This window comes from Bos mutus, chromosome 17, assembly GCF_027580195.1.
Source record: "Bos mutus isolate GX-2022 chromosome 17, NWIPB_WYAK_1.1, whole genome shotgun sequence".
NCBI classification, from domain to species: Eukaryota; Metazoa; Chordata; class Mammalia; order Artiodactyla; family Bovidae; genus Bos; species Bos mutus.
This window is the reverse complement of record NC_091633.1, coordinates 70,588,034-70,614,892: the sequence shown is the minus strand read 5'-3', so window position 1 is coordinate 70,614,892 and position 26,859 is coordinate 70,588,034. Positions and strand designations below refer to the sequence as shown.

At 36.4% G+C, this 26,859-nt stretch overlaps 1 protein-coding gene across 2 annotated transcripts in view; it reads left to right on the top strand.

Annotated features, from left to right (window-relative positions):
* Positions 1–26,859, top strand: part of TLL1 (tolloid like 1) — a 323,584-nt gene that overhangs the window by 222,111 nt on the left and 74,614 nt on the right. For both annotated transcript variants that reach the window (XM_005887409.3, XM_070386689.1), the window contains exon 10: positions 25,063–25,165. In XM_005887409.3, the coding sequence (XP_005887471.2) occupies positions 25,063–25,165 (103 nt within the window). The remainder of the gene's footprint in view (positions 1–25,062; positions 25,166–26,859) is intronic.

The following is a 26,859-nucleotide window of genomic DNA, read 5'->3' as shown; positions in this document are numbered from 1 at the left end:
TAAACTGAATGCAGAGTTCCAGAGAATAGCAAGGAAAGATAAGAAGGCCTTCTTAAAAGAACAATGCAGAGAAATAGAGAAAAACAATGGAATGGAAAACAGTAAGATCTCTTCAGGACAATTGGAGATATCAAGGGACTATCTCATGCAAAGATGGGCATGATAACAGAAATAGTGAGGACGTGACAGGGACAGAAGAGCTCTATAAGAAATGTCTTAATGACTCGGTAACCACATAATGTGGTCACTCACCTTAGGGAGCATTAGTACAGACAGAGCTAGTTAGAATGACAGAGTTCTAGCTGAGCTATTTTTAGTCCTAAAAGACGATGCTGTTTAAGTTCTGAGTTCAATATGTCAGCAAATTTGGAAAACTCAGCAGTATCCACAGACTGGAAAAGGTCAGTTTCATTCCAATCCCAAAGAAGCCCAGTGCCAAAGAATGTTCAGACTACCATGCTATTGCCTGTATTTCACATGCTAGCCAGATTATGCTCAAAATCCTTCAAGCTATGTTTCAATAGTATGTGACCTGATAACTTCCAGATGTACAAGCTGGATATAGAAAAGGCAGAGGAACCAGAGATCAACTTGCCAACATACATTGGTTCATAGGAAAAGTAAAGGAATTGCAGAAAAACATCTATTCCTGCTTCATTGACTACTCTAAAGCCTTTGACTATGAGGATCACAACAAACTGTGGAAAATTAATAAAGAGATGGAAATACCAGACCGCCTTACCTACCTCCTGAGAAACCTAGATCCAGGACAAGAAGCAATATTAAAGCCATGCACAGAACAACAGACTGGTTCCAAATTGGGAAAGGAATACAACAAGGGTGTATATATTGTCACCCTGCTTATTTAACTTCTATGCAGAACTGTTATTCAGTTGTTCAGTCGTGTCAGACTCTGTGACCCCATGGAATGCAGCACATCAGGCTTCCCTGTTCTTCACCATCTCCTGGAGCTTGCTCAAACTCATGTCCATTGAGTTGGTGATGCCTTTCAACCATTTTGTCATCTGTTGTCCTCTTCTCCTGCTTTCAGTCTTTCTTAGAATCATGGTCCTTTCTAATGAGTCAACTCTTCACATCAGGTACATCGTATGAAATGCTGGGCTTGATGAATCAAAATTGCTGGCAGAAATATCAGCAACCTCAGGTACACAGATGATACTACTCTAGTGGCAGAAAGTGAAAAGGAACTAAAGATCCTCTTAATGAGAGTGAAAGAGGAGAGTGAAAAAGCTGACTTGAAAGTCAGCATTCAAAAAAACTCAGATGATGGCATCTGTTCCCATTACTTCCTAGCTAATGGAAAGGGTGGAAACAGAGATCAGTTTTATTTTCTGTGGCTCCAAAATCACTGTGGATGTTGATGGCAGCCACGAAATTAAAAGATGCTTGTTCTTTGGAAGGAAAGCTATGACAAAACTAGACAACATATTAAAAAGCTGAGACTTCACTTTGCCAACAAAGTCCGTGTAGTCAAAGCTCTGGTTTTTCCAGTAGTCATGTACACATGTGACATTTGGACCATAAAGCAGACTGAGCACCAAAGAAGATGCTTTCAAACTGTGGTGCTGGAGAAGACTCTTGAGAGACCCTTGGACTGAAGGAGATCAAACTAGTCAATCTTAAGGGAAATCAACCCTGAATATTGCTTGGAAGGGCTTATGCTGAATTGAAGCTCAATACTTTAGCCATCTGACAGGAAGAGACAACTCACTGGAAAAAATCTTGATTCTGGGAAAGATTGAAGGCAAAAGGAGAAGAGGGTGGCAGAGGATGAGATAGTTAGACAGCATCACTGACTCAATGGCCATGGATTTGAGCAAACTCTGGGAGATAGTGAAGGACAGAGAAGCTTGTGGTGCTGTAATTCATGGAGTTACAAAGAGTCAGACATGACTTAGTGATTGAACAACAGGAAGGCTTCAGCAGAATGTGAACTAAGAACTTCCAGATGTACAAGCTGGATTTTGAAGAGGCAGAGGAACCAATTATCAAATTACCAATACTTTTTGGATGATGGAGAAGACAAGGAGTTCAAAAAAAACATCAACTTCTGCTTCATTGATGATGCTAAAGCCTTTAACTAAATGGGTTGCAAGAAACTTTGAAAAATTCTTAAAGAGATAGGAGTATCAGACCCCCTTACTTGTCTCCTGAGAAACCTGTATGAGGGTCAAGAAACTGCAACAGTTAGACCTGGATGTGGAACGATGGACTGTTTCAAAAGTGGGAAAGGAGTACAATATACAAGGCTGTATATTGTTGCTCTCCTTGTTTAACTTCTGTGCAGAATACATCATGCAAAATGCTGGACTAGATTACTCACAGACTGGGATCAAGATTACTGGCAGAGATATCAACAACCTGAGATAGTCAGATGTTACACTAATGGCAGAAAGTGAAGAGGAACCGAAGATCATCTTGATGAAGGTAAAAGAGGAGAGTGAGAAAGTTGTATTGAAAATCAACATTTAAAAAACTAAGATCTTGGCATCTAGTCCCATTCCTTCATGACAAATAGAAGGGGAAAAAGTGGAAATGGTGACAGATTTTACTTTCTTCTTCTCCATAATCACTGTGAATGGTGCCTGCAGCCATGAAATTAAAACACACTTGCTCCTTGGAAGGAATGCTATCAGAAACCTAGACAGCATATCAAAAATCAGAGACATTACTTTGCTACAGACATCGGTAGAGTCAAAACTATGGTTTTTCCAGTAGTCATGTATGGATGTGATAGTTGGTCCTTAAAGAAGGCTCAGCACCAAAGAATTGATGCTTTTGAATTGTGGTGTCAGAGAAGACTCTTGAGAGTCCTTTGAACTGGAGTAGATCAAACCAATCACTCTTAAAGGAAATCAACCTTGAATATTCATTGAAGGACTGATGCTGAAGTTGAAGCCCCAATGCTTTGGCCACCTGATGCAAAGAGGTGACTCATTGGAAAAGACCTGATGCTGGGAAAGATTGAAGGCAAAAGGAGAAGGGAGCAGCAGAGTATAACCAACTCAATGGACATGAAGTTTAGCGAATCTGAGATAGAGTAGGACAGAGGAGACTGGCATTCAAAAAGTTGGACATGACTTAGTGACTGAGGAACAACAGTTTTAAAATATTTTACACTATATTATATACTGTATACTTAAAGTTTAGAATATTGGTTTTCTGATAAAATGTATCATTATATAAGGAATCTATCATTATTCATGTTTTAGTTAAAGCTCTGGTTTTTATGATATTAATAAATCTTCTTTCTTTTGATTAATGTTTCACCTGGTATATCTTTATCTTACTTTACACATTTAGTCTTTCAAGATATATTTCTCAGGTATGTCACTTTTAGACAGAAAATAGTTTGATTTTATTTTTTTATTTGAATCTAAGAGAGCAAGTTTTGTTTTTAGATAGACTGCTTATTGTAGTTACATCTATTATGGTTATTGATGTATTATGGCTTCCTTTTTTCATTCTCTGTGTCCCAGCTGTTTTGTTTTTTGTTTGTTTGTTTTTCTGTTTTGCCTTCTTATGTATTGAATTATGGTTTAAATTCCCTCATTATATTTTTCTTTTCTGTACTGGTTTGGAAATTTTACATGTGTATTCTGTTATTTTGTATCTTTTCCTACTAGCCTACTCTTTTAATGGAGTCATATATAATTAGTATCTTTATCCTTCTCCCAAGCCATTAAATGATTCTAAAAATAAGATTATGATTCACATTGTTACATCCTATTGTTTTGTTTTGTTTTCAAGCTTCTTTTCTTCTTGAAATAAATGAAATGCTATTGTTTTTTTTTTTGTGATTAACATTTAACTATATGCAGATATTTGCCTAACATTTTTTGTGATAAAAAAACATACAATGTGAATTGCTGCCTTAATCATTTTTAAACATACAATTACGCCATGGTAAGTACATACACCCTTTGTGAAACATATCTCCAGAACTTTTTCATCTTGCAAAACTGAAACATCTTTAACAATTTTCTTTCCCTCAGATAGGATAAGCACGATTTACTTTCTATTTCTTATGAATCTGACTACTTTATATACCTCATATAAGTAAGTCACACCGTGTTTATTCTTTTGTAGAGGGCTTATTTTACTTTGCATAATGGCCTCAAATCTTATTCATGTTGTAGTGATACTTAACACAGTTCCTGGCTTTCCTCCATAAGTAGAAATCTACTAGAGGCCAGATAAGTAATTCAGGCAAGGCTTTATGGGCCCCTGTTACAGCAGAGGTAAGCAAGAACAAACAACAGCTTCCTTTGCTTGCTCATTCCCCAAGGGGATGTGAGCTTGTTACTTATATGGAGTGAAAGTAGGAGTGTGTCCAGGGGTCAGACCTGAGGGGTGGCTTAAGTGGTTTGCCCCCACTTCTGGTGGTGTTGAGTGCAGGGGGCATATGCAGTACCCTGCTTTTGCTCTAGGCTCTTCAGAAGTGGCAGTTGGGCTTTTTGGTCTCTTTTTATGCTTTGCCCAGAAATTGCCCTAATTGAACTTTTATGCAGTTATTTTGAGCCCTATATTGGTTCTTTGTATTTTGTTGCTCAGGGAGAAATGTGTCTAGGTACAAACATTTCAGTACTACAGCAAGGTGTCCAGGTTCCAGCCTCTCTCGGTAGCATGCATATTAAGTTCTCAGGGATTGATGGATCATTTGACAGTTCTATTTTTAATTTTTTGAGGAACTTTCATATTGTTTTTCATAGTGGCTGCGCTATTTTAGAATCTCTCCAACAGTGCACTTGGGGTCCAGTTTCTCCAAATCTTTACCAACAGGTATTATTTTCGTATCTTTTGACAGTCACCACCCTAATGGATGTGAGTCACCATCCTTATGGTTTTGATTTTCATTTCTCTGATGATTGGAAGCTTTATCTTTGTTTATTCAACACTTGTACATCATCTTTGGAGAAATGCCTCTTCAAGTCTTTTGCCTATTTTTTAAACTGGATTATTTAAATTTTCTTGTTGTGCTGTATGAGTACTTCATATATTCTTTATATGTATTTACCCCATATATATGACCTGCAAATATTATGTCATTTTCTGTAGTTGCCTTTTGACAATGTTGATTTTTTTCCTTTGCTTCACAAAAGCTTTTTAGTTAATGTAGTACTGATTATCTATTTTTTGCTTGTTTCCTATTCTGTTGGAGTCATAACCAAAAAAATCATTGTCAAATCCAATTTAATGAAGATTTTCCCCTGTGTTTCCTTCTAGGAGGTTTAGTATTATGACTTTTATGTATAGGTCTTTAATCCATTGTCGAGCTAACTTTTGTGTATGGCTTAAGATGGTAGCCTTAGTTCATTCTCTTACACGTATGTGTGTGTGTGTGTTAAGTCGCTTCAGTTGTGTCCAACTCTTTGTGATCCTATGTAGCCTGCCAGGCTTCTCTGTCCCTAGGATTTTCCAGGCAAGAATACTAGAGTGGGTTGCCATTTCCTTCTCCACTCTTACATATAAAGATCTATTTTTCCCAACAACATTTATTGAAGATTTACCAAATATTTTTATCCAGTATTCCTTCTCGCATCTCAGACTTCCATCAAATCTCATTTTGTCTAACCTATAGTTTATATTTTAGATTCAATTTTTCAGTTTAGCTTGTTTTAGTGATATTTTTCCTGTTTGAAATGTGAATTTTAAAGAATTATAGTTGATTTACAGTATTATATATTTCAGAAGTACAACAGTGATTCAATATTTTTATATAATATAGTGTTAGTCCCTCAGTTGAACCTGACTCTTTGCGACCCCATGGACTATGGCCTGCCAGGCTCTTCTAGAGGTCCACAGGAATCTCCAGGCAAGAATACTGGAGTGGATTGTCATTCACTTCTACAATTTTTATATATATATTATATTCCATTTTAAAAATTCTACTTGAATTCATGATAATATAATTTCATTAGATATAATTAGCTATATATTCAACTTAGAAATCAAAATTTGCAGGAATACTTTTTATTTTTTAATTGGAATACAATTGCTTTACAATGTTGTGTTAGTTTCTGCTGTATAACATGAATCAGCCATATGTATGTGTATATATATATATATATATATATACACACCCCCTCAATCTTGAGTCTCCCTCCCACCTCCACCCTCTGTTCTAGGTGGCCACAGAGAACCGAGCTGAGTCCCCTGCGCTGTACAGTAGCTTCCTGCTGGCTATCTATTTTACACACAGCAGTGTGTATATGTCAGTGCTGCTCACAGTCCCTCATGCCTTCGCCTTCCCCCACTGCATCCACAAGTCCGTTCTCTATGTCCGCACTTCTATTCCTGCCCTGCAAATAGTATTTCTTAGGGTAGAATCCTGGAAATTCAAGTTATCAAAACTGATTTAATGAGTGCAAGAAATTTAATAAGTTAATAACAATATAAAAATAAGCTAACAACTTGTTTAGAGTGATGCTAATCACTGATGAAATTTTTTCAAATTGTAAAATTTCAGATACTTCTAATATAATAAAATTTATTTGTAGAAACAGTGTGTAACCTTTTCATTGGTTTGACAAAGCTAGTCAAATTTTTTTATATAAATTTATTTTATTTTAGTTGAAGGTTAATTACTTTACAATATTGTATTGGTTTTGCCATATATTAACATGAATCCGCCACAGGTATACACGTGTTCCCCACCCTGAACCCCCCTCCCTCCTCTGTCCCCATACCATCCCTCTGGGTCGTCCCAGTGCACCAGCCTCAAGCAACCAGTATCATGCATCAAATTTGGACTTGTGATTCATTTCATATATGATATTATACATGTTTTTGATAGGTGCAGTCATATATCACATATGAAAAAATTATGAAATGCTTCACATACAAATATAAACACGTTATTGCTATATATAATATATATAGCATATGTATGCTATATATATTATATATGATTATATATATTTATTATATATATATCATCGGGTCAATCTCTATAGTTTATAAAATTGCAAATGTTTTTATTTAGTAATTTCAGAGTAATTCATTTTTATAAAATCAGTTAGTTCATCAAATAGTAATATTAAAGGGCTTTCCAGGTGGCACTAGTGGGAAAGAACCTGCCTGCCAGCGCAGGAGAAACAAGACATGGCTTCAGTCCCTGGGTTGGGAAGATCGCCTGAAGGATGGCACAGCAACCCACTCCAGTATTCTTACCTAGAGAATCCATGGACAGAGGAGCCTGGCTACAGTCCAAAGAGTCGCAAAGAGTTGGGCATGATTGAAGCGACTTAGCACACAATAATTTCAAAATGGAAAAGAAAAGTTTTTCCATAATGCTGGTAACACTAGAATTTAATATATATTTAACAATGAAAAGATGGTTTAGGACTAGAATGTTTTGTTTTTAATACAATAAATAGACTTAATCTTTATTAAGTGCTTTTAGGTGCTATGCCAAATCTCTAAACTATTCATACCTCAGTGAGCTTAGTATGACAGTAATCTCCATTTTCAGAGAAGACAATGTCAACCCACTCCAGTACTCTTGCCTGGAAAATCCCATGGACGGAGGAGCCTGGTAGGCTGCAGTCCATGGGGTCGCTAAGAGTCGGGCATGACTGAGCAACTTTACTTTCACTTTTCACTTTCATACATTGGAGAAGAAAATGACAACCCATTCCAGTATTTTTGCCTGGAGAATCCCAGGGACAGAGGAGCCTAGTGGGCTGTGGTCTATGGAGTCGCACAGAGTCAGACACGACTGAAGTGACTTAGCAGCAGCAATCTCCATTTTACATATAAAGAAAATTAAGCCTAAGAAAAGATTGAATAATCTGCCTAATATTATATAGACTACATTTGGCAGAGCTAATCATTACATGTTTTTACTTATAAAGAATACCAGTTTTCCTATTTCAAAAATTAAGGAGAATGAACTAGAAAACAGGTATAGAGGTGAACAAATAAAAACAGATATATTAAAAAGGAAAGATTTTAGAAAGCAGAAAACTTTACTGTGGGACTAACACACAACTATATACTGTATAGTAGGATGTATCACAATTGTCAGTTTTTCCAAAACTAATATAGAATTTTAAGGTAATTACAAATAACTCTCAATAGAATTTTGTTTCATACCCAGACCAAATTTTTCTAGAGTTTATTTACAAAATAAAAGGTGTGGAATAACCAAGGCAAGTTGGAAAATAATTAATGAAAGGAAGTAAATTACACTATAACATCGTAGAAAATTGTTTCATATTTCAAATTCTGTGGTAATGTCAAAATAAGCTTCTGGAATTAACCTAAAAAGCTCAGAATTATGCCTCTGGGAATAGATTTGTAATTTACACATTTAAAGAGATGATTTCTGAAAGAAATTGGGGAAATAATTTTTCAATAAATTTTGCTGTTGTTATTTAGTTGCTCAGTAATGTCCAGCTCTTTGAGACCCCATGGACTGCAGCATAGCAGGCTTCTCTGATCTTCACTATCTCCTAGAGTTTGCTCAGACTCAAGTCTATTTAGTTGATGATGCCATCCAACCATTTCATCCTCTGTGTTCTCCTTCTCCCTCTGCCTTCATCCTTTTCCAGCATAGGGTCTTTGCCAATGAGTCAGTTCTTCACATCAGGTGGCCAGAGTATTGGAGCTTCAGCTTCAGCTACAGTCCTTCCAATGAATATTCAGGACTGATCTCCTTTAGGTTTTATCTCCTTGTTGTCCAAGGGCCTCTCAAGAGTCTTCTCCAGCACCACAGATTGAAAGCATCTTCTTCAGCTGTCAGCCTTCTTTATGGTCCAACTTTCAAGTCCATATATGACTACTGGACTATACATGCGTTTGTCAGCAAAATGATATCTCTGATTTTTAATATGCTGTCTAAGTTTCTCATAGCTTTACTTCCAAGGAACAAACGTCTTTTAATTTCATGGCTGCAGACACCATCTGCAGTGATTTTGGAGCCCGAGAAAATAAAGTCTGTCACTGTTTCTACTGTTTCCCCATCTATTTGCCATTAAGTGATGGGACTGGATAACATGATCTTATTTTTTCTAATGCTTTTTAAAGTCTGATTTTTCACTCTCCTCTTTTGCCTTCTTCAAGAAGCTCTTTAGTTCCTCTTTATTTTCTTCCATAAGGGTGGTGGCATCTGCATATCTGAGGTTATTGATATTTCTCCTGGCAATCTTGATTCCAGCTTGAGGTTCATCCAGCCTGGCATTTTGCATGATGTACTCTGCATAAATGTTAAAAGGCAGGATGACAATATACAGCTTTGATGTACTCCTTTCCCAATTTGGAACCAGTCCGTTGCTCCATGTCTGGTTCTGTTGCTTCTTGACCTGCATGCTGGTTTCTCAGGAGGCAGTTAAGGTGGCCCGTCTCTTTAAGGATTTTCCACAGTTTGTTGTGATCTCCACAATCAAAGGCTTTAGTGTAGTCAATGAAGCAGAAGTAGATGTTTTTCTGGAATTCCCTTGCTTTTTTCATGATCCAACAGATATTGGCAATTTGATCTCTCGTTCCTCTGCCTTTTCTAAATCCAGCTTGCACATCTATCTGGATGTTCTCACTTCACATACTTTTAAGCCTATCTTCAAGGATTTTGAGCATAACCTTCCTAGCATGTGAAATAAGTGCAGTTGTGTGGTAATTTGAACATTCTTTGGCATTGCCCTTCTTTGGGATTGAAATTTCCATAAATAATTTTAATATGGAATAAAATAATTTTAATATTTTTGAAAAAACAAACATTTTATACTGCATATTTTTTTCTCAAGAAAGCATAAGTGATTTGTTTTTTATTTTGAAAAAGATGTCTTGAGTACATAATTGAAAATAAGAAAATGTAAAATATTTTGAGCTACTTACATCAACTAAATTTTTTACAAAACTGAAAACATACATATTAAATCAAAATGAAGAATATTATAAAACAAATGGATGAGACAACATTAATCCTACACATATGTGAAGAGCTATTATAAATTAAGATTTATACTATATAAGACAATGACTAAGAATATAGAATATTTATTGTATCAGGGTAAATAGATATTTAATCAATGTATTAAACTGTTTACTGTCATTCTTTATCAAAGCAATGCTAATTGAGCCAAAAATGATATGCTGTATTTCATTTATCAAATTTTCAAAGAAGAGATAAAATTACAATATCAAATGATTGTAAGAGTACCCAACTCCTAGAACTAAACATTTAAATAACCTTTCTGTAGAACTTTGGTAACCTGTATCACATTTTGCAAAACATGGCTACACTTTATCCTAGAAATTTATCCTATAGCAATTATCTGGTTATGTGCAGGTATAGCTACTTACAACAATGAAAGATTGAAAACAAAATAAAATTTGAAAGCAAAAGAGAGCAGTGATTGAGTTTCTAAGGACTAAATGTTCTATTTTACAAAAAAAATACATATTGGCCAATGTAAAAGTGAAACGTCTATTTGATAATTTCTTTATCAAGTTATTTTATGAGGAAGGAATGATACATGGTATAAATTAGAAGGCTGTCACTAAATTTATCTCTCTGAATATGAACAAGAGTTATTATTTTAAAATATTGTGACACCCTTATTACAAACATTATTTTTTTTAATTGACTTCATTTCCTTGAATTAAAGGGTTATGTTTTCAAATTATTGGTAAATTTAATAACAGGTTAAAAATTATGGGCATGAAAAGATCTAATTAAAAAAATTTTTGATTTATTTATTTTTTAAATGAAGAATAATCACTTTACAGAATTTTGTTGGTTTCTGCCAACATCAACATGAATCAATCATAGATATGCATATGTCCCTTCCCTCTTGAATCCCCCTCCCATCACCCTTCCCATCCCAACCCTCTAGGTTGTTACAGAGCCTCAGTTTGAGTTCCCTGAGTCATACAGCAAATTCCTTTTGGCTATTCCTTTTGGTATTTTGCATATGGTAATGTAAATTTCCATGTTACTGTCCCCACGCATCCCAGCCTCTCCTTCCTCCCCCTACCATGTCCATAAATCTATTCTCTATGTCTGTGTCTCCTTTGCTGCCCTGCAAATAACTTCACAGTACCATCTATCTAGATTCTGTATATATGCATTAGTATATGATACTTGTTTTTCTTTTTTACTTACTTCACTCTGTATAATAGCCTCTAGGTTCATCCACCTCATTAGAACTGACCTAAATGCATTCCTTTTTTTGGCTGAGTAATATTCCATTGCATATATGTACCACAGCTTCTTTATCCATTCATCTGTCAGTGGACATCTAGATTATTTCCATGCCCTAGCTATTGTGAATAGTACTACAATGAACATTGGGATACATGCATCTTTTTTCAATTTTGGTTTCCTTGGGGTATATGCCTATTAGTGGGATTTCTGGATCATATAGTGGTTTTAGTCCTAGGTTTTTAAGAAATCACCATACTGTCTTCCATACTAGCTGTATCAATTTACATTTCCACCAACAGTGCAGGAGGATTTACTTTTCTGCATACCCTCTCCAGCATTTAATGTTTGTAGATTTTTTGATGATGGCCATTCTGACAGGTGTGAGGCAATATCTGATTTTAGTTTTGATTTGATTAATAATGAGCAATGTTGAGCATCTTTTCATGTGTTTGTTAGCCATCTGTATATCTTCTTTGAAGAAATGTCTGTTTAGGTCTTTTTCACACTTTCTGATTGTGTTATTTGTTTCTCAGGTAGTGACTTGTATGGGCTACTTGTGTATTTTTGAAATTAATCTTTTGTCAGTTGTTTCATTTGCTATTATTTTCTCCCAATCTGAGGGTTGTTTTTTTTTTCTTTTCTTTTTTTTAAATTTATTTTTTTAATAATTTTATTTTATTTTTAAACTTTACATAATTGTATTAGTTTTGCCAAATATCAAAATGAATCCATCACAGGTATACATGTGCTCCCCATCCTGAACCCTCCTCCCTCCTCCCTCCCCATACCATCCCTCTGGGTCGTCCCCGTGCACTAGCCCCAAGCATCCAGTATCGTGCATTGAACCTGGACTGGTTTCTCGTTTCATACATGATATTTTACATGTTTCAATGCCATTCTCCCAAATCTTCCCACCCTCTCCCTCTCCCACAGAGTCCATAAGATTGTTCCATACATCAGTGTCTCTTTTGCTGTCTCGTACACAGGGTTATTGTTATCATCTTTCTAAATTCCATATATATGCGTTAGTATACTGTATTGGTGTTTTTCCTTCTGGCTTACTTCACTCTGTATAATAGGCTCCAGTTTCATCCACCTCATTAGAACTGATTCAAATGAATCTTTTTAATGGCTGAGTAATACTCCATTATGTATAGGTACCACAGCTTTCTTATCCATTCATCTGCTGATGGACATCTAGGTTGCTTCCATGTCCTGGCTATTATAAACAGTGCTGCGATGAACATTGGGGTACACGTGTCTCTTTCCCTTCTGGTTTCCTCAGTGTTTTTCTACTTTTTTTTTTTTTAAGTTTCCTTTGCTGTGCAAAAGCTTTTAAGTTTGCTTAGGTTTCATTTGTTTATTTTTGTTCTTATTTCAGTTACTCTAGGAGGTGAGTCAGAGAGGATCTTGCTGTGATTTATGTCATAGAGTCTTCTGCCTATATTTTCCTCTGAGTTTTATACTTTCTGATCTTTTAAATCTTTAGCCCATTTTGAGTTTATCTTTGTGAATGGTGTTAGAAAATGCTCTAATTTCATTCTTTTACAGGTTGCTATCCAGTTTTTCCAGCACCACTATTGCAGAGGCTATCTTTGCCCCATTGTATATTTTTGCTACCTTTTTCAAAAATAAGGTACCTACGCTGCTGCTGCTGCTAAGTCGCTTCAGTCGTATCCGACTCTGTGCGACCCCAAAGACGGCAGCCCACCAGGCTCCCCTGTCCCTGGGATTCTCCAGGCAAGAACACTGGAGTGGGTTGCCATTTCCTTCTCCAATGCATGAAAGTGAAAAGTGAAAGTGAAGTTGCTCAGGCGTGTCTGACTCTTCATGACCCCAGGGACTGCAGTCTACCATGCTCCTCCTGTAGGTGTGTGGGTTTATCTCTGGGCTTTCTATCTTGTTCATTGGTCTATATTTCTGGAATTTTTTTTGCCAGTACCATACTGTCTTGAAACCATAATCACAGAAAACTAGTCAATCTAATCACACTAGGATCACAGCCTTGTCTAACTCAATGAAACTAAGCCATGCCCTGTGGGGCCACCCAAAATGGGCAGGCATGGTGGAGAGGTCTGACGGAATGTGGTCCACTGGAGAAGGGAATGGCAAACCACTACAGTATTCTTGCCTTGAGAACACCATGAACAGTATTAAAAGGCCAAATGATAGGATACTGAAAGAGGAACTCCCCAGGTCGGTAGGTGCCCAATATGCTACTGGAGATCAGTGGAGAAATAACTCCCGAAAGAATGAAGGGAAGGAGCCAAAGCAAAAACAGTACCCATTTGTGGATGTGACTGGTGATAGAAGCAAGATCCGATGCTGTAAAGACCAATATTGCATACGAACCTTGAATGTTAGGTCCATGAATCAAGGCAAATTGGAAGTGGTCAAACAGGAGATGGCAAGAGTGAAGGTCGACATTCTAGGAATCAGTGAGCTAAATGGACTGGAATGGATGAATTTAACTCAGATGACCATTTTATCTACTACTGTGGGCAGGAATCCCATAGAAGAAATGGAGTAGCTAACATGGTCAACAAAAAAGTCCGAAAGCAGTTCTTGGATGCAATCTCAAAAACGACAGAATGATCTCTATTCATTTCCAAGGCAAACCATTCAATATCACCGTAGTCCAAGTCTATGCCCCAACCAGTAACGCTGAAGAAGCTGAATGGTTCTATGAAGATCTACAAGACCTTTTAGAACTAACACCCAAAAAAGATGTCCTTTTAATTATAGGGTACTGGAATGAAAAAGTTGGAAGTCAAGAAACACCTGGAGTACCAGGCAAATTTGGCCTTTGAGTATGGAATGAAACAGGGCAAAGGCTAATAGAATTTTGCCAAGAGAACGCACTGCTCATAGCAAACACCCTCTTCCAACAAGACAAAAGAAGACTCTACATATGGACACCACCAGATGATCAACACCGAAATCAGATTGATTATATTCTTTGTAGCCAAAGATGGATAAGCTCTATACAGTCAGCAAAAACAAGACTGGGAGCTGACTGTGGCTCAAATCATGAACTCCTTATTGCCAAATTCAGACTGAAATTGAAGTAGAGAAAGCCACTAGACCATTCAGGTATGACCTAAATCAAATCCCTTATGATTATACAGTGGAAGTGAGAAATATATTTAAGGGACTAGATCTGATAGAGAGTGCCTGATGAAGTATGGACAGAGGTTTGTGACATTGTACAGGGGACCAGGATCAAGACCATCCCCATGGAAAAGAAATTCAAAAAAGCAAAATGGCTGTCTGGGGAGGCCTTACAAATAGCTGTGAAAAGAAGAGAAGTGAAAAGCAAAAGAGAAAAGGAAAGGTATAAGCATGTGAGTGCAGAGTTCCAAAGAATAGCAAGAGGAGATAAGAAAGCCTTCCTGAGCGATCAATACAAAGAAATAGAGGAAAACAACAGAATGGGAAAGACTAGAGATCTCTTCAAGAAAATTAGAGATACCAAGGGAACATTTCATGCAAAGATGGGCTTGATAAAGGACAGAAGCAGATGTTAAGAAGAGGTGGCAGGAATACACAGAAGAACTGTACAAAAAAGATCTTCACGACCAAGATAATCACAACGGTGTGTTCATGAATGTAGAACCAGACATCCTGGAATGTGAAGTCAAGTGAGCCTTAGAAAGCATCACTATGAACAAAGCTAGTGATGGAATTCCAGATGAGCTTTCAAATCCTGAAAGATGATGCTGTGAAAGTGCTGCACTCAATATGCCAGCAAATTTGGAAAACTCAGCAGTGGCCACAGGACCCGACAAGGTCAGTTTTCATTACAATCCCAAAGAAAGGCAATGCCAAAGAATGCTCAAACTACCACACAATTGCACTCATCTCACATGCTAGTAAAGTAATGCTCAAAATTCTCCAAGTCAGGCTTCAGCAATATGTGAACTGTGAAATTCCAGATGTTCAAGCTGGTTTTAGAAAAAGCAGAGGAACCAGAGATCAAATTGCCAACATCCACTGGATCATCAAAAAAGGAAGAGTTCCAAAAAAACATCTATTTCTGCTTTATTGACTATGCCAAAGACTTTAACTACGTGGATCACAGTAAACTGTGGAAAAGTCTTCAAGAGATGGGAATACCAGACCACCTGACCTGCCTCTTGAGAAACCTATATGCAGGTCAGGAAGCAACAGTTAGAAGTGAACATGGAACAACAGACTGGCTCCAAATAGGAAAAGGAGTACATCAAGGCTGTATATTGTCACCCTGCTTATTTACATTATATGCAGAGTACATCATGAGAAATGCTGGGCTGGAAGAAGCACAAGCTGGAATCAAGATTGCCGGGAGAAATATCAATCACCTCAGATATGCAGATGACACCACTCTTTTGGCAGAAAGTGAAGCGGAACTAAAAAGTCTCTTGATGAAAGTGAAAGTGGAGAGTGAAAAAGTTGGCTTAAAGCTCAACATTCAGAAAACGAAGATCATGGCACCTGGTCCCCATCTATTTCATGGGAAATAGATGGGGAAACAGTGGAAACAGTGTCAGACTTTATTTTTCTGGGCTCCAAAATCCCTGCAGATGGTGACTGCAGCCATGAAATTAAAAGATGCTTACTCTTTGGAAGGAAAGTTATGACCAACCTAATAGCATATTGAAAAGCGAACATTACTTTGCCAACAAAGGTCCGTCTAGTCAAGGCTATGGTTTTTCCAGTAGTCATGTATGGATGTGAGAGTTGGACTGTGAAGAAAGCTAAGCTCCGAAAATTGATGCTTTTCAACTCTGGTGTTGGAGAAGACTCTTGAGAGTCCCTTGGACTGCAAGGAGATCCAACCAGTCCATTCTGAAGGAGATCAGCCCTGGGTGTTCTTTGGAAGGAATGATGCTGAAACTCCAATACTTTGGCCACCTCATGTGAAGAGTTGACTCATTGGAAAAGACTCTGATGCTGGGAGGGATTGTGGGCAGGAGGAAAGGGGATGACAGAGGATGAGATGGCTGGACGGCATCACCGACTTGATGGACATGAGTTTGAGTGAACTCCAGGAGTTGGTGATGGACAGAGAGGCCTGTCGTGCTGCAATTCATGGGGTTGCAAAGAGCTGGACACGACTGAACGACTAAACTGAATTGAACTGTTACTGTCTTGATGACTGTAGCTTTGTTGTATTGTCTGAAGTCAAGAAAGTTGATTCCTCCAGCTAAATTCTTCTTTCTCAAGATTGCTTTGACTATTCAGGGTCTTTTGCATTTCTATATGAATTGTGAAATTATTTGTTCTAGTTCCGTGAAAAATGCCATTGATAATTTGATAGGGATTGCTTTGAATCTGTAGGTTGCATTTGGTAGCATTTTCACAGTACTGATACTTCCAACCCATGAATATGGAATATCTCTCCATCTGTTTGTGTCATCTTTAATTTAGTTCATCAGTGTCTTATAGTTTTCAGTATACAGTTTAAAAATATGTTATTTTTAATTATATATATTAGAGACAAAATTATAGATGAGTATATACTGACACAATGCTTATTTCTCCCTGTTGGTTTTATAGATAGGTTTTTATTTCTTCTTCCTTTCATTTCTGCAATAAATATATATTATTATATGCAGGGGAAATATTTTTATATAAGAATTTTGTTACACAAAAATGTGAATAATGTACTTAATGCCACAGAACTGTATACTTAAATGAGTTAAAATGTTAAGTTTTATGTTTATTTTCCATAGTAAAAACTAATAAGATTGTTGATGTACATATATGTCTTGCTAGGACTGAGCCTCCTGAGATAAGATGTGCATGTGTGTATACTCAGTCATGTCTGACTCTTTTGTGACCCCATGGACTATAGCCTACCAGGCTCCTCTGTCCATGGAATTTCCCAGGCAAGAATACTGGAGTGGGTTGCCATTTCCTACTCCAGGGAATCTTTCTGACCCAGGGACCTAACCACATCTCCTGTATTGGCAGGCAGATTCTTTACTACTAATGCCACCTGGATAGCCCCTGAGAAGTTCCTATCCAATCCCAGGCTGTCCTTGATGCTGTACAGGAAATACTAGAGGTAGCCCAGAATGTGCCTCTGGGAACATAGTTATATTGAGCTGACAGAAGCACACAGCATCAATTCTTTCATCCCTTAGAACCAATTGACATTTCAACAAGGGCATATTGCTTTTGTCTTAACTAGAGTTAATTTTTTTTTCTTTCCCTGTATAGCCTATTTAAAAACTATCATTTGACTTCTCATTTTGCAGAACTCTCTCTTTACAGAATCTAATGATTTACACATATATGGTCAATTTACAATATAAAATTTATATTGCCAAAGGCTAATGCTTAAATTTAGCAATTATTAGGTATAGAAAAAATCTTTGATCTTATTAAAATAAATGCATCTTCTGGCTTGTGAAAGAAATCTTTGCCATCAAGAATCTTATAAACATAGAGCAAGAAAAAGGCCTAGTAACTTAATAGGCAAACTAAAATCTAACCAAGGAAAGCAAGACTCAACTTGTCATGGATTTGCAGGGATAAAACTTGTTGGAAGATCCAGACACAACTGAAGAGAGGATATTATTTAATTCAGAGTTTGAGAGATTTGAAGAGTTTCCAGAAATAGGAAAGTGGGAAGCAGAATCCCAAGTAGAATTAAGTATACCTTGAATAAAGGAATACTCAAATCAGGGTACTTTGGCAGGACCCAATAGCAAGAGTCAGGGGTGAGTGGAATGAAGATTCTGAGATAGTGAAAGTGAGGTAGCAAAAGTAGATTATGACCTAGAATCTTTGAGCCCAGGCTTAAAAATTTGTAAGGCTGGATGCAAACACCAACACCAGTACCATGATGGGAACTCAACTTTACCTGGATTAAAATGGTAATAGAGTACAGGATAAATTGCAAAAGAGCACAGCTGAAAAACAAAACATATCTTATGAAGCTATTGATTAACTCACAGAAGCATGGAGAGCACTGACAGTGATAAAGAAGTAGGAGAATATTTTCAAATGCATTGCAGAGTATCTATAGAAATTGGCAACTGATTAGGTACAGGTGTGGAATGGGGATTAAGGAAAGGCAAGTATAATAAATGTTCTGATGAACAGCTGGTGATGACAAATCATAATGTCAAAATGTATATATATTATCATATACATTTAAGCAAAAAATTATTTTCATAGCCTAATCCAGTTCCTGGTTTTCACCTGTCATATAATGAATCCCTGATGGAATTAGCATCTGCCTGAGTTATACAACTGGTTTGTTGTAAAACAGGGCCTTAAACCAAGGCCTCAAATTCTCCTATCTATTCTTCTTTAGATTTTAGATTAAGAATCCCTTACTTTAACACGTAGAGTTTCCTGCAAAACTTTAAAATTAATGTTTTTATGTCTTCCAGCATAATTGAATTAGGTAAATTAGATTAATGTTTTTATTTATTTCCTAACTGTTTCCTAATACTTTTATTTATTTAGTAAGTGTTTGGTTAAACTCCAGGAGTTGGTGATGGACAGGGAGGCCTGGTGTGCTACAGTCCATGGGGACTGCAGAGAGTTGGACACAACTGAGCGATTGAACCAACTGAACTGAACTGTTTAGGAGTTACATTGTGAGAGATGTTCAAATATGTGCCATGAAAATAATAATCTGTGAGAATCTTAACAACGTATTTAGATTACCTTAGTGTTTTTCTACACATTATTTAATTAAATTTTTCTGATTTAATTCTGCTGAGATCAGTCTTATATGATGATCTCCATTTTATAACAAGAATTCATTCAAACTCAGAAAGCTTAAGTAAACTAGCAAAATGAGAACCTAGAATTTGAACCTCAGCTTTATGAATCCCAGTTGCAAACAACTTCTAGTATAAAAATAAATGTAAATTTTCCCTTTAGTATGATATAGTTCAGCTCTGAACAAAACCTTAATTATTAATTATTTCAGAATTTGGTTAATCTTTTAGAGAGTACATACAGTAAAAAAATGATATTTTTGCTTTGTCAGCTATACAGTTTGTTGAAATACTTAATTCTACTATTATATAAAAGCAGTCATAAACAATGTGTACAACAAAATTTTTTTTACAAAAACTGGCTGCAAGCTGGATTTGGCCCATGGGTATAGTTTACTGCTTTTGCCCCTAGTCTCATATCTGAGTAGAAAACAGTTATCTCCCCTAGAGAGTTTATTAGACTTGTCCAAGCTGTTTTTGGATGGAGCCCAGAAATCAATTTTATTTTACTGCTTTGATTCTAATGTTTCTTTATAAAGAACTATTTAATAATAGTCTAATTGACAAGATTTCTATAGTGCTGAAAATGGGGAGCATCCTCAGCACTATAAAGTATAAATCTTTTTTTGATTGGTCTTTTTATGCTGCTTATGGAATTTGTTTAGGTAGTCAATAATATCTTAATTGTGCTGACAACAGTTCACTGATTATATCTTTCTCTAGAGACTTCCAGACATCTGGTCCCTTGACTGTTGATCTGCCTTTCTTCAAGACAGTTCACTCTCTAGGATTGTAAAACAAAGTCTTAATAAGCAAACTCCACAGCAGTTGAATCCATTTAACTTTGTAGAATACCAACTAAGGCTCCAAATAGATCACAGGAAATCTTAGAATTGTCCCCTGTATTTCCCTCAATCCCAAGTTCCAAGGGAACTATGATTAATTATAAATTATAAATGGTAACTAGATACATATAAAACATATATGTAATTGTGCTAGGTAGTTTTTATTTCATCATTGTTTGAAAAAAGATGCAACATATTTATATAAAATAGCACAATTTAAAACACTCAAATATTTTTCAAGTGTTTTTGATTTGTAATTCAAGTATAGCTTCTGCTAGTAACCATAGTCAAAGGCCAGTGTTTTACTTCTGCATCAGAACCCTAAGATTTGACTTTAGAAAACTTGTCATTATTACATTTTCTGCTTCTAAAGGACTCTGTGTTTTACATTTAAGTAGGCCAGTTTTGTTCCTTCACAGTACTTGGAGTTTAAAATAGAAGACTAAAAACAAGATAGGAAACTGTTCTGTTTAGAGTTAGCCCCCCTTCCAACTGTGTGTGTGTGTGTGTGTTGCAGGCTTCAAAAATTAACTATCGTAAGCAATCCAACCACATTGTTTCAATTTTGAGTAAATTCTGATCATACACATCTCTCCAATTTAGCTGAATTTTTCCTCACCAAGGAGGAAGTTGAAACTCTTTGCATGCCATTATAAAACTCTCCTTTATATCCCAGAGGGAAGCCACAAAAGAACCTTGAGATCTACCATTTGTATCTGTATTCTAGTTTTCCATCTCTACTATAATGAATAAGTTCTCATCAATTATAGTTGAAACCTGCTCATTGTTGTAGGGAGAATACAAATGGAGAATGAAACTTCGTATCAGAAAGTGGTATTATTCCACATTTGTAACAAACTTAAATACAAAGTTAAGGGGGAAAACCATGAATTATTTTCCAGTTAAATCCTAAGAATAACCTAATGTTGAATTAGTATTCAGAGTTGGGAGAGCAAACATATTACAAACATATTTCAGGAAAATAGTTTAGAAAATATGCATTTTAGTAATCAAGTATTGAGAATTATTGAAAAAGAGAGTGAAAAAAAGTCTTTTGTCCTTTGATATTTAGGAAATTCTTGTAAATATTCTTTTAGAATATTTAGAATAATAACATCAGAGAAAAAAACAAAGGAAAGGAAAAACTATAACTAAAATAGAAATAAATAAATGAAAAGTTTTATTAAAACACACCAAATTATGCCATGCCGACTCTATTATATTTAAACAACATCATGTCTCTATTTTCACACCCTTGATAGATTTCGCTACTTGGAATCAAGAAAGTACATGTTCAAAAAAACTGATAAATGTTGAATTTAATGGTAAAATGTTAATACCACTGTAAGGTGCAATCGATTTTCATTATAGTTAGACAAATTCTTACTTTCTACCACTGTGAAATGATTATTTATTTGGCAATTAAAACCAACTGTGACATACAATTTCATCAATAATCATTGGGGTGCTAAGATATAAAATCTCTCTCTCTTTAGTTGCTAATTCATCTCCGACTCTTGCAACTCCATGGACTGCAGCCTGCTAGGCTCCTCTGTCCATGAGATTTTCCAGGCAACAATACTGTAGTGGGTTATGTTTCCTTCTCCAAAGATATAAAATACCATAAAAATATTTATGTTCATGTTGTTTCTTCATTCTCAGTTCAGTTCAGTTGCGCAGTCATGTCCGACTCTTTGTGACCCCATGGACTGCAGCACAAAAGGCTTTCCTGTCCATCACCAACTCCAAGAGCTTGCTCAAAATCATGTCCATCGAGTCGGTGATGCCATCCAACCTTCTAATCCTCTGTTGTCCCCTTCACCTCCTGCCTTCAATCTTTCCAAGCATCAGTTCAGTCAGTTCAGTTCAGTCAGCAGCACCCAGGCCTCCCTGTCTATCACCAACTCCCGGAGCTTGCTCAAACTCATGTCCATCAAGTTGGTGATGCCATCCAATCTTATCCTCTATTGTCACCTCTCCCTACTGCCTTCAGTCTTTCCCAGCATTAAAGTCTTTTCCAAAGAGACAGTTCTTCGCATCAGGTGGCCAAACTGGAAATTTCAGCTTCAGCATCAGTCTTTCAAATGAATATTCAGGATTGGTTTCCTTTAGGATTGACTGGTATGATCTCCTTGCAGTCCAAGGGACTTTCAAGAGTCTTATCTAACACCACAGTTCAAAAGCATCAATTATTTGGCACTCAGCTTTATTTATAGTCCAACTATCACCATAGCTTTGACTAGACAGACCTTTGTCAGCAAAATGTCTCAGCTTTTAATATGCTGTCTAGGTTAGTCATAGATCCAAGGGCTTTTCACTTCATGGCTGCAGTCACCATCTGCAGTGATTTTGGAGCCCCAGAAAATAACGTATGTCACTGTTTCCATTGTTTCCTCTTCTATTTGCCATGAAGTGATAGGACTAGATGCCATGATTTTAGTTTTCTGAATGTTGAGTTTTCAACCTACTTTCTCTCTCTCATCTTTCACTTTCATCAAGAGGCTCTTTAGTGCTTCTTCGTTTTCTGCCATAAGGGTGGTGTCATCTGCATATCTGAGGTTATTGATATTTCTCCTGGCAATCTTGATTCTAGGTTGTGATTCATCCAGCCCAGCATTTCACATGATGTACTCTGCATAGAAGTTAAATAAACAGGGTGACAATTTACAGCCTTGACATACCCCTTCCCAATTTGGAACCAGTCTGTTGTTTCATGTCCAGTTCTAATTGTTGCTTCTTAACCTGAATACACATTTCTCAGGAGGTAGGTAAGGTGGTCTGGCATTCCCATCACTTTAAGAATTCTCCACAATTTGTTGTGATCCACACAGTCAAAGGCTTTGGTGTAGTCGATAAAGCAGAAGTAGATGTTTTTCTGGAACTCTCTTGCTTTTTCAATGATCCAGCAGATGTTAGCAATTTGATTTCTGGTTCCTCTGCCTTTTCTAAATCCATCTTGAACATCTGGAAGTTCATGGTTCACATACTGTTGAAGCCTGGCTTGGAAAATATTGAGAATTACTTGGCTAGCATGTGATATGTGTGAAATTGTGTGGTAGTTTGAACATTTTTGGCATTGCCTTTCTTTGGGATTGAAATGAAAACTGACCTTTTCCAGTCCTGTGACCACTGCTGGGTTTTCCAAATTTACTGGCATATTGAGTGCAGCACTTTCACAGCATCATCTTTTAGGATTTGAAAGCTCAACTGGAATTCCATCACCTCCACTAGCTTTGTTAGTAGTGATGTTTCATGAGGCCCACTTGACTTTGCATTTTAGGATGTCTGGCTCTAGGTAAGTGATCACACCATCATGATTATCTGGGTCATGGAGATCTTTTTTGTACAGTTCTGGGTATTCTTGCCACCTTTTCTTAATATCTTCTGCTTTAGGTCCATACCTTTTCTGTCCTTTGTTGTGCCCATCTTGTAAAGAAACATTTCTTTGGTATCTCTAATTATCTTGAAGAAATCTCTAGTCTTTCCCATTCTATTGTTTTCCTCCATTTCTTTCAATTGATCAGTGAGGAAGGCTTTCTTATTTCTCCTTGCTCTTCTTTGGAATTCTGCATTCAAATGGGTATATCTTTCCTTTTCTCCTTTGCCTTTAGCTTCTTTTTTCTCAGCTGTTTATAAGGCCTCCTCATGTAAGTAGTAAGGTTTTCCCTACTTTCTTCAATTTAATTACAAGACCAGGAGATGACTCTGGCTCAGATTATGAACTCCTTATTGCAAAATTCAGACTTAAATTGAAGAAAGTATGGGAAACCACTACACCATTCAAGTATGACCTTAATCAAATCCCAGGATCAGGGTCTTTTTTAATGAGTGAGTCCTTCCAATGAATATTCAGGACTGACTGGTTTGATCTCCTCGCAGTCCAAGGGACTCCCAAGAGTCTTCTCCAACACCACAGTTCAAAAGCATCATTTCTTTGGCTCTCAGCTTTCTTTATGGTCCAACTCTCACATTCATAATGACTACTAGAAAAACCATAGCTTTGACTAGACGGACCTTTGACAGCTAGTTAATGTCTGTTTTTTAATATGCTGTCAGGGTTTGTCATACCTTTTCTTCCAAGGAGCAAATGTCTTTCAATTTCATGGCTGCAATCACCATCTGCAGTGATTTTGGATGCCAAGAAAATAAAGTCTCTCACTGTTTCCATCTTCATTATAGGAAGAAGTAAATTAGTTGAGGATTGCTTGAAACAGTTTGTACTTACCTTTCTGATAAATAGTGTGCCAAGAAAGAAGTATATGCTTTCTGACACAAAAATTGTAGTACTTTTGCAAATAGGAATTCAAGACTCATTATTTTTTTCATATGCTTAAGAGTCTTCCTATATTCAGATTTTGTATTGTCACAAAAACATTCTGGTTATGCAGTTACAAACTATATTTTTATATTAGAAGTATTTCAAACATTCATAATTTTTTACTTTTAGCCAAAGTCCATTTTGATTTCTAGCGTAAAAAATGCATTCACTATACACCCTAAGCATCTTAGATATTATTAGCAGAATAGAGTTAGAATGAGTTTTTCAATGTAAAAAGTATTGTTCAAGTGAATTTTACCTCATCAGATATATACATTTCTTATGTCATTTTTCCTCTACTTTTTGGTGTAATCAACTGAAAAAATGTTAATTATCTGAAAAGTAAAGTCTTTTTATAAAGCAGTAAGAAAACTGTCTTTCCTTAAGTTATCCTTGAATTATCTTGAAAAGTAGCATTTCAAAGCAAAGTACAAAATAAAAGGTCATGTACAAGATCTTCTAACTTAAAACGTCTTTGAATATATGTTCTTGAATTTAGAGAAGCATAGTGACATCTGTCTTTGATTATAGTTATATGGAGAAATTTTAATTCTAAAGCTGTATTTAAAACATTTCAAGTACACAATGATATTATATTCCTGGAATATGGCTCATGGTGGTTATTTTAACATAATTATAGATGTCTGAAATAAATTATTAAAACACAGTCATAACAAAATCATAGTTGTCATGTTTATCTAAGAAAATTCAGAATAAAATGTTTAAATAAAGATTTCTCATCTCACAATTGTTCAGTTAACTTTATAGAAGTTTGGTTTAATTGCTGAAATGTATAGTTTATTTATTGGCATTGGGCTTCTAAATTGTTAGACATTAAGTTGGGAAAATGGATTTTTTTTTTAGGTTTTATTAAATAAAAAATATTGGATACTAATATAGGAAGAAAAAAAAGAATTTGCTATTAGTCTGTTTGCACAGTAGATCTGGGTTCCTAGCCATATGAAATTATAATCCTTTTTAATTTGTGTATTCTTTTTTTCCATTTTGCAGATTGTTTTAAATTTTACTACAATGGACCTATACAAAAGTAGTTTGTGCTGGTATGATTATATTGAAGTAAGAGATGGGTACTGGAGGAAGTCACCTCTCCTTGGTAAGAGATTTTTTTTTCTTATTTTGCTTTTTATGTGTCTATATATATAGTCTGTCTTATCCAGAGACAGTTCTTTCAAGAGTCATCTTAGGGTTTAAGGTACATGAGACCAATATTTTAATTTTTATTATACTTTTTTCAATCATAGCAAAAATACTTACACATAGACAACAGATTAATTTAAACCAGCTTCAACTATGAGATGGTGCTTGGATCTGAACATGATGATTTAGAATAGCTTATAGTGGATACTCATCACATATTCTGTATTTTTAATTTTAAAATCAGAGTTTTAATGGGTAAACCAGATAAATTGTGTGTTTGTGTGTATATGTGTATATGTTTTGTTTTTCTTTCTTTGCTAAGGCAGTAGAGCATGAGGTGTTAGGTACACATTCAACTGCTGGCTTTCTGCACCAAAAATGTTGGTTCTTACTGTAGACATCACAGTTTTGCCTCTCAGGTTTTTGTGGCTTAGAAGGTGTGTATGTAGTTTGTGTCATAAATTGTAGCTCAAATTTGGTGCACATCAAAGTATCCTACCAACCTTTAACCACAGACCACACATTAACTTACATGAGGCACTTTCTGTTGCCCTCTGTTTCAGCTAAAGGTGAGAGCTGCTGTGAGCATGTGAGTATCTACTCTATTGATTTTTTTTTTTTTTTGAAATTGTAACTTTCTCTTCTATTTTTAGAAGTAGCTTTGCTCAGTTGTTTTTGAGTGCCTACAGATCTTTTCTTCTTAACATCTAAAACCTGCTGAATTAACATATTTATATTAAAAGTGATAGCAGCCTTAGTAGATCCAATACATCTGTAGAAATGCTTAAAAATAAGGAAACATAAAGATTTGAACTAATTCGATGACAGGTTGAGGAAAACCTTGTCTTGAACATTTAGCTTCTTAGCCTTGTAGTAGTTGTTGTTCTTCAGTTAAAAAGTCCTCTCTGACTCTGTGATCCCACTGCCAGGCTCCTCTGTCCATGGGATTTCCAGGGCAAGAATACTGGAGCGGGTTGCCATTTCCTTCTGCAAGAGACCATCCCCATCCAGGGATCAAACTCATGTCACCTGCACGGGCAACAGTGGATTCTTTACTACACAGCCACCTGGGAAACCCCAGTTTCTTAGCCTAGATGAAGCTGTTTATAATATATTGATATGTACGTGTGATCCTAATAAAACATTTCATTAAATTCATATTTAAAAATCAAATCTAAAGCTGAAATACCGAGAACACTTTTTTACAGCAACATCAGCATTACATACATACTGCAGGGTATAATAGCCTAATACACTGGTTCAGTCTGACCACAGTGTTCATATGGAAAGCTTTCCCCACTATTTCCTCTGACACCTCACTCCTCAGAGTGTAGCCACCACACTGGCAGACCAGAGTACTTGGGTGTTAGAAATGTAGAAATGCAGGTTCCACTCCACACCTTCTGAAACAGACTGCATTTTAACAGCTGCTGCTGCTAAGTCACTTCAGTTGTGTCCGACTCTGTGTGACCCCATAGACGGCAGCCCACCAGGCTCCCCTGTCCCTGGGATTCTCCAGGCAAGAACACTGGAGTGGGTTGCCATTTCCTTCTCCAATGCAGGAAACTGAAAAGTGAAAGTGAAGTCGCTCAGTCGTGTCTGACCCTCAGCGACCCCATGGACTGCAGCCTACCAGGTTCCTCTGTCCAT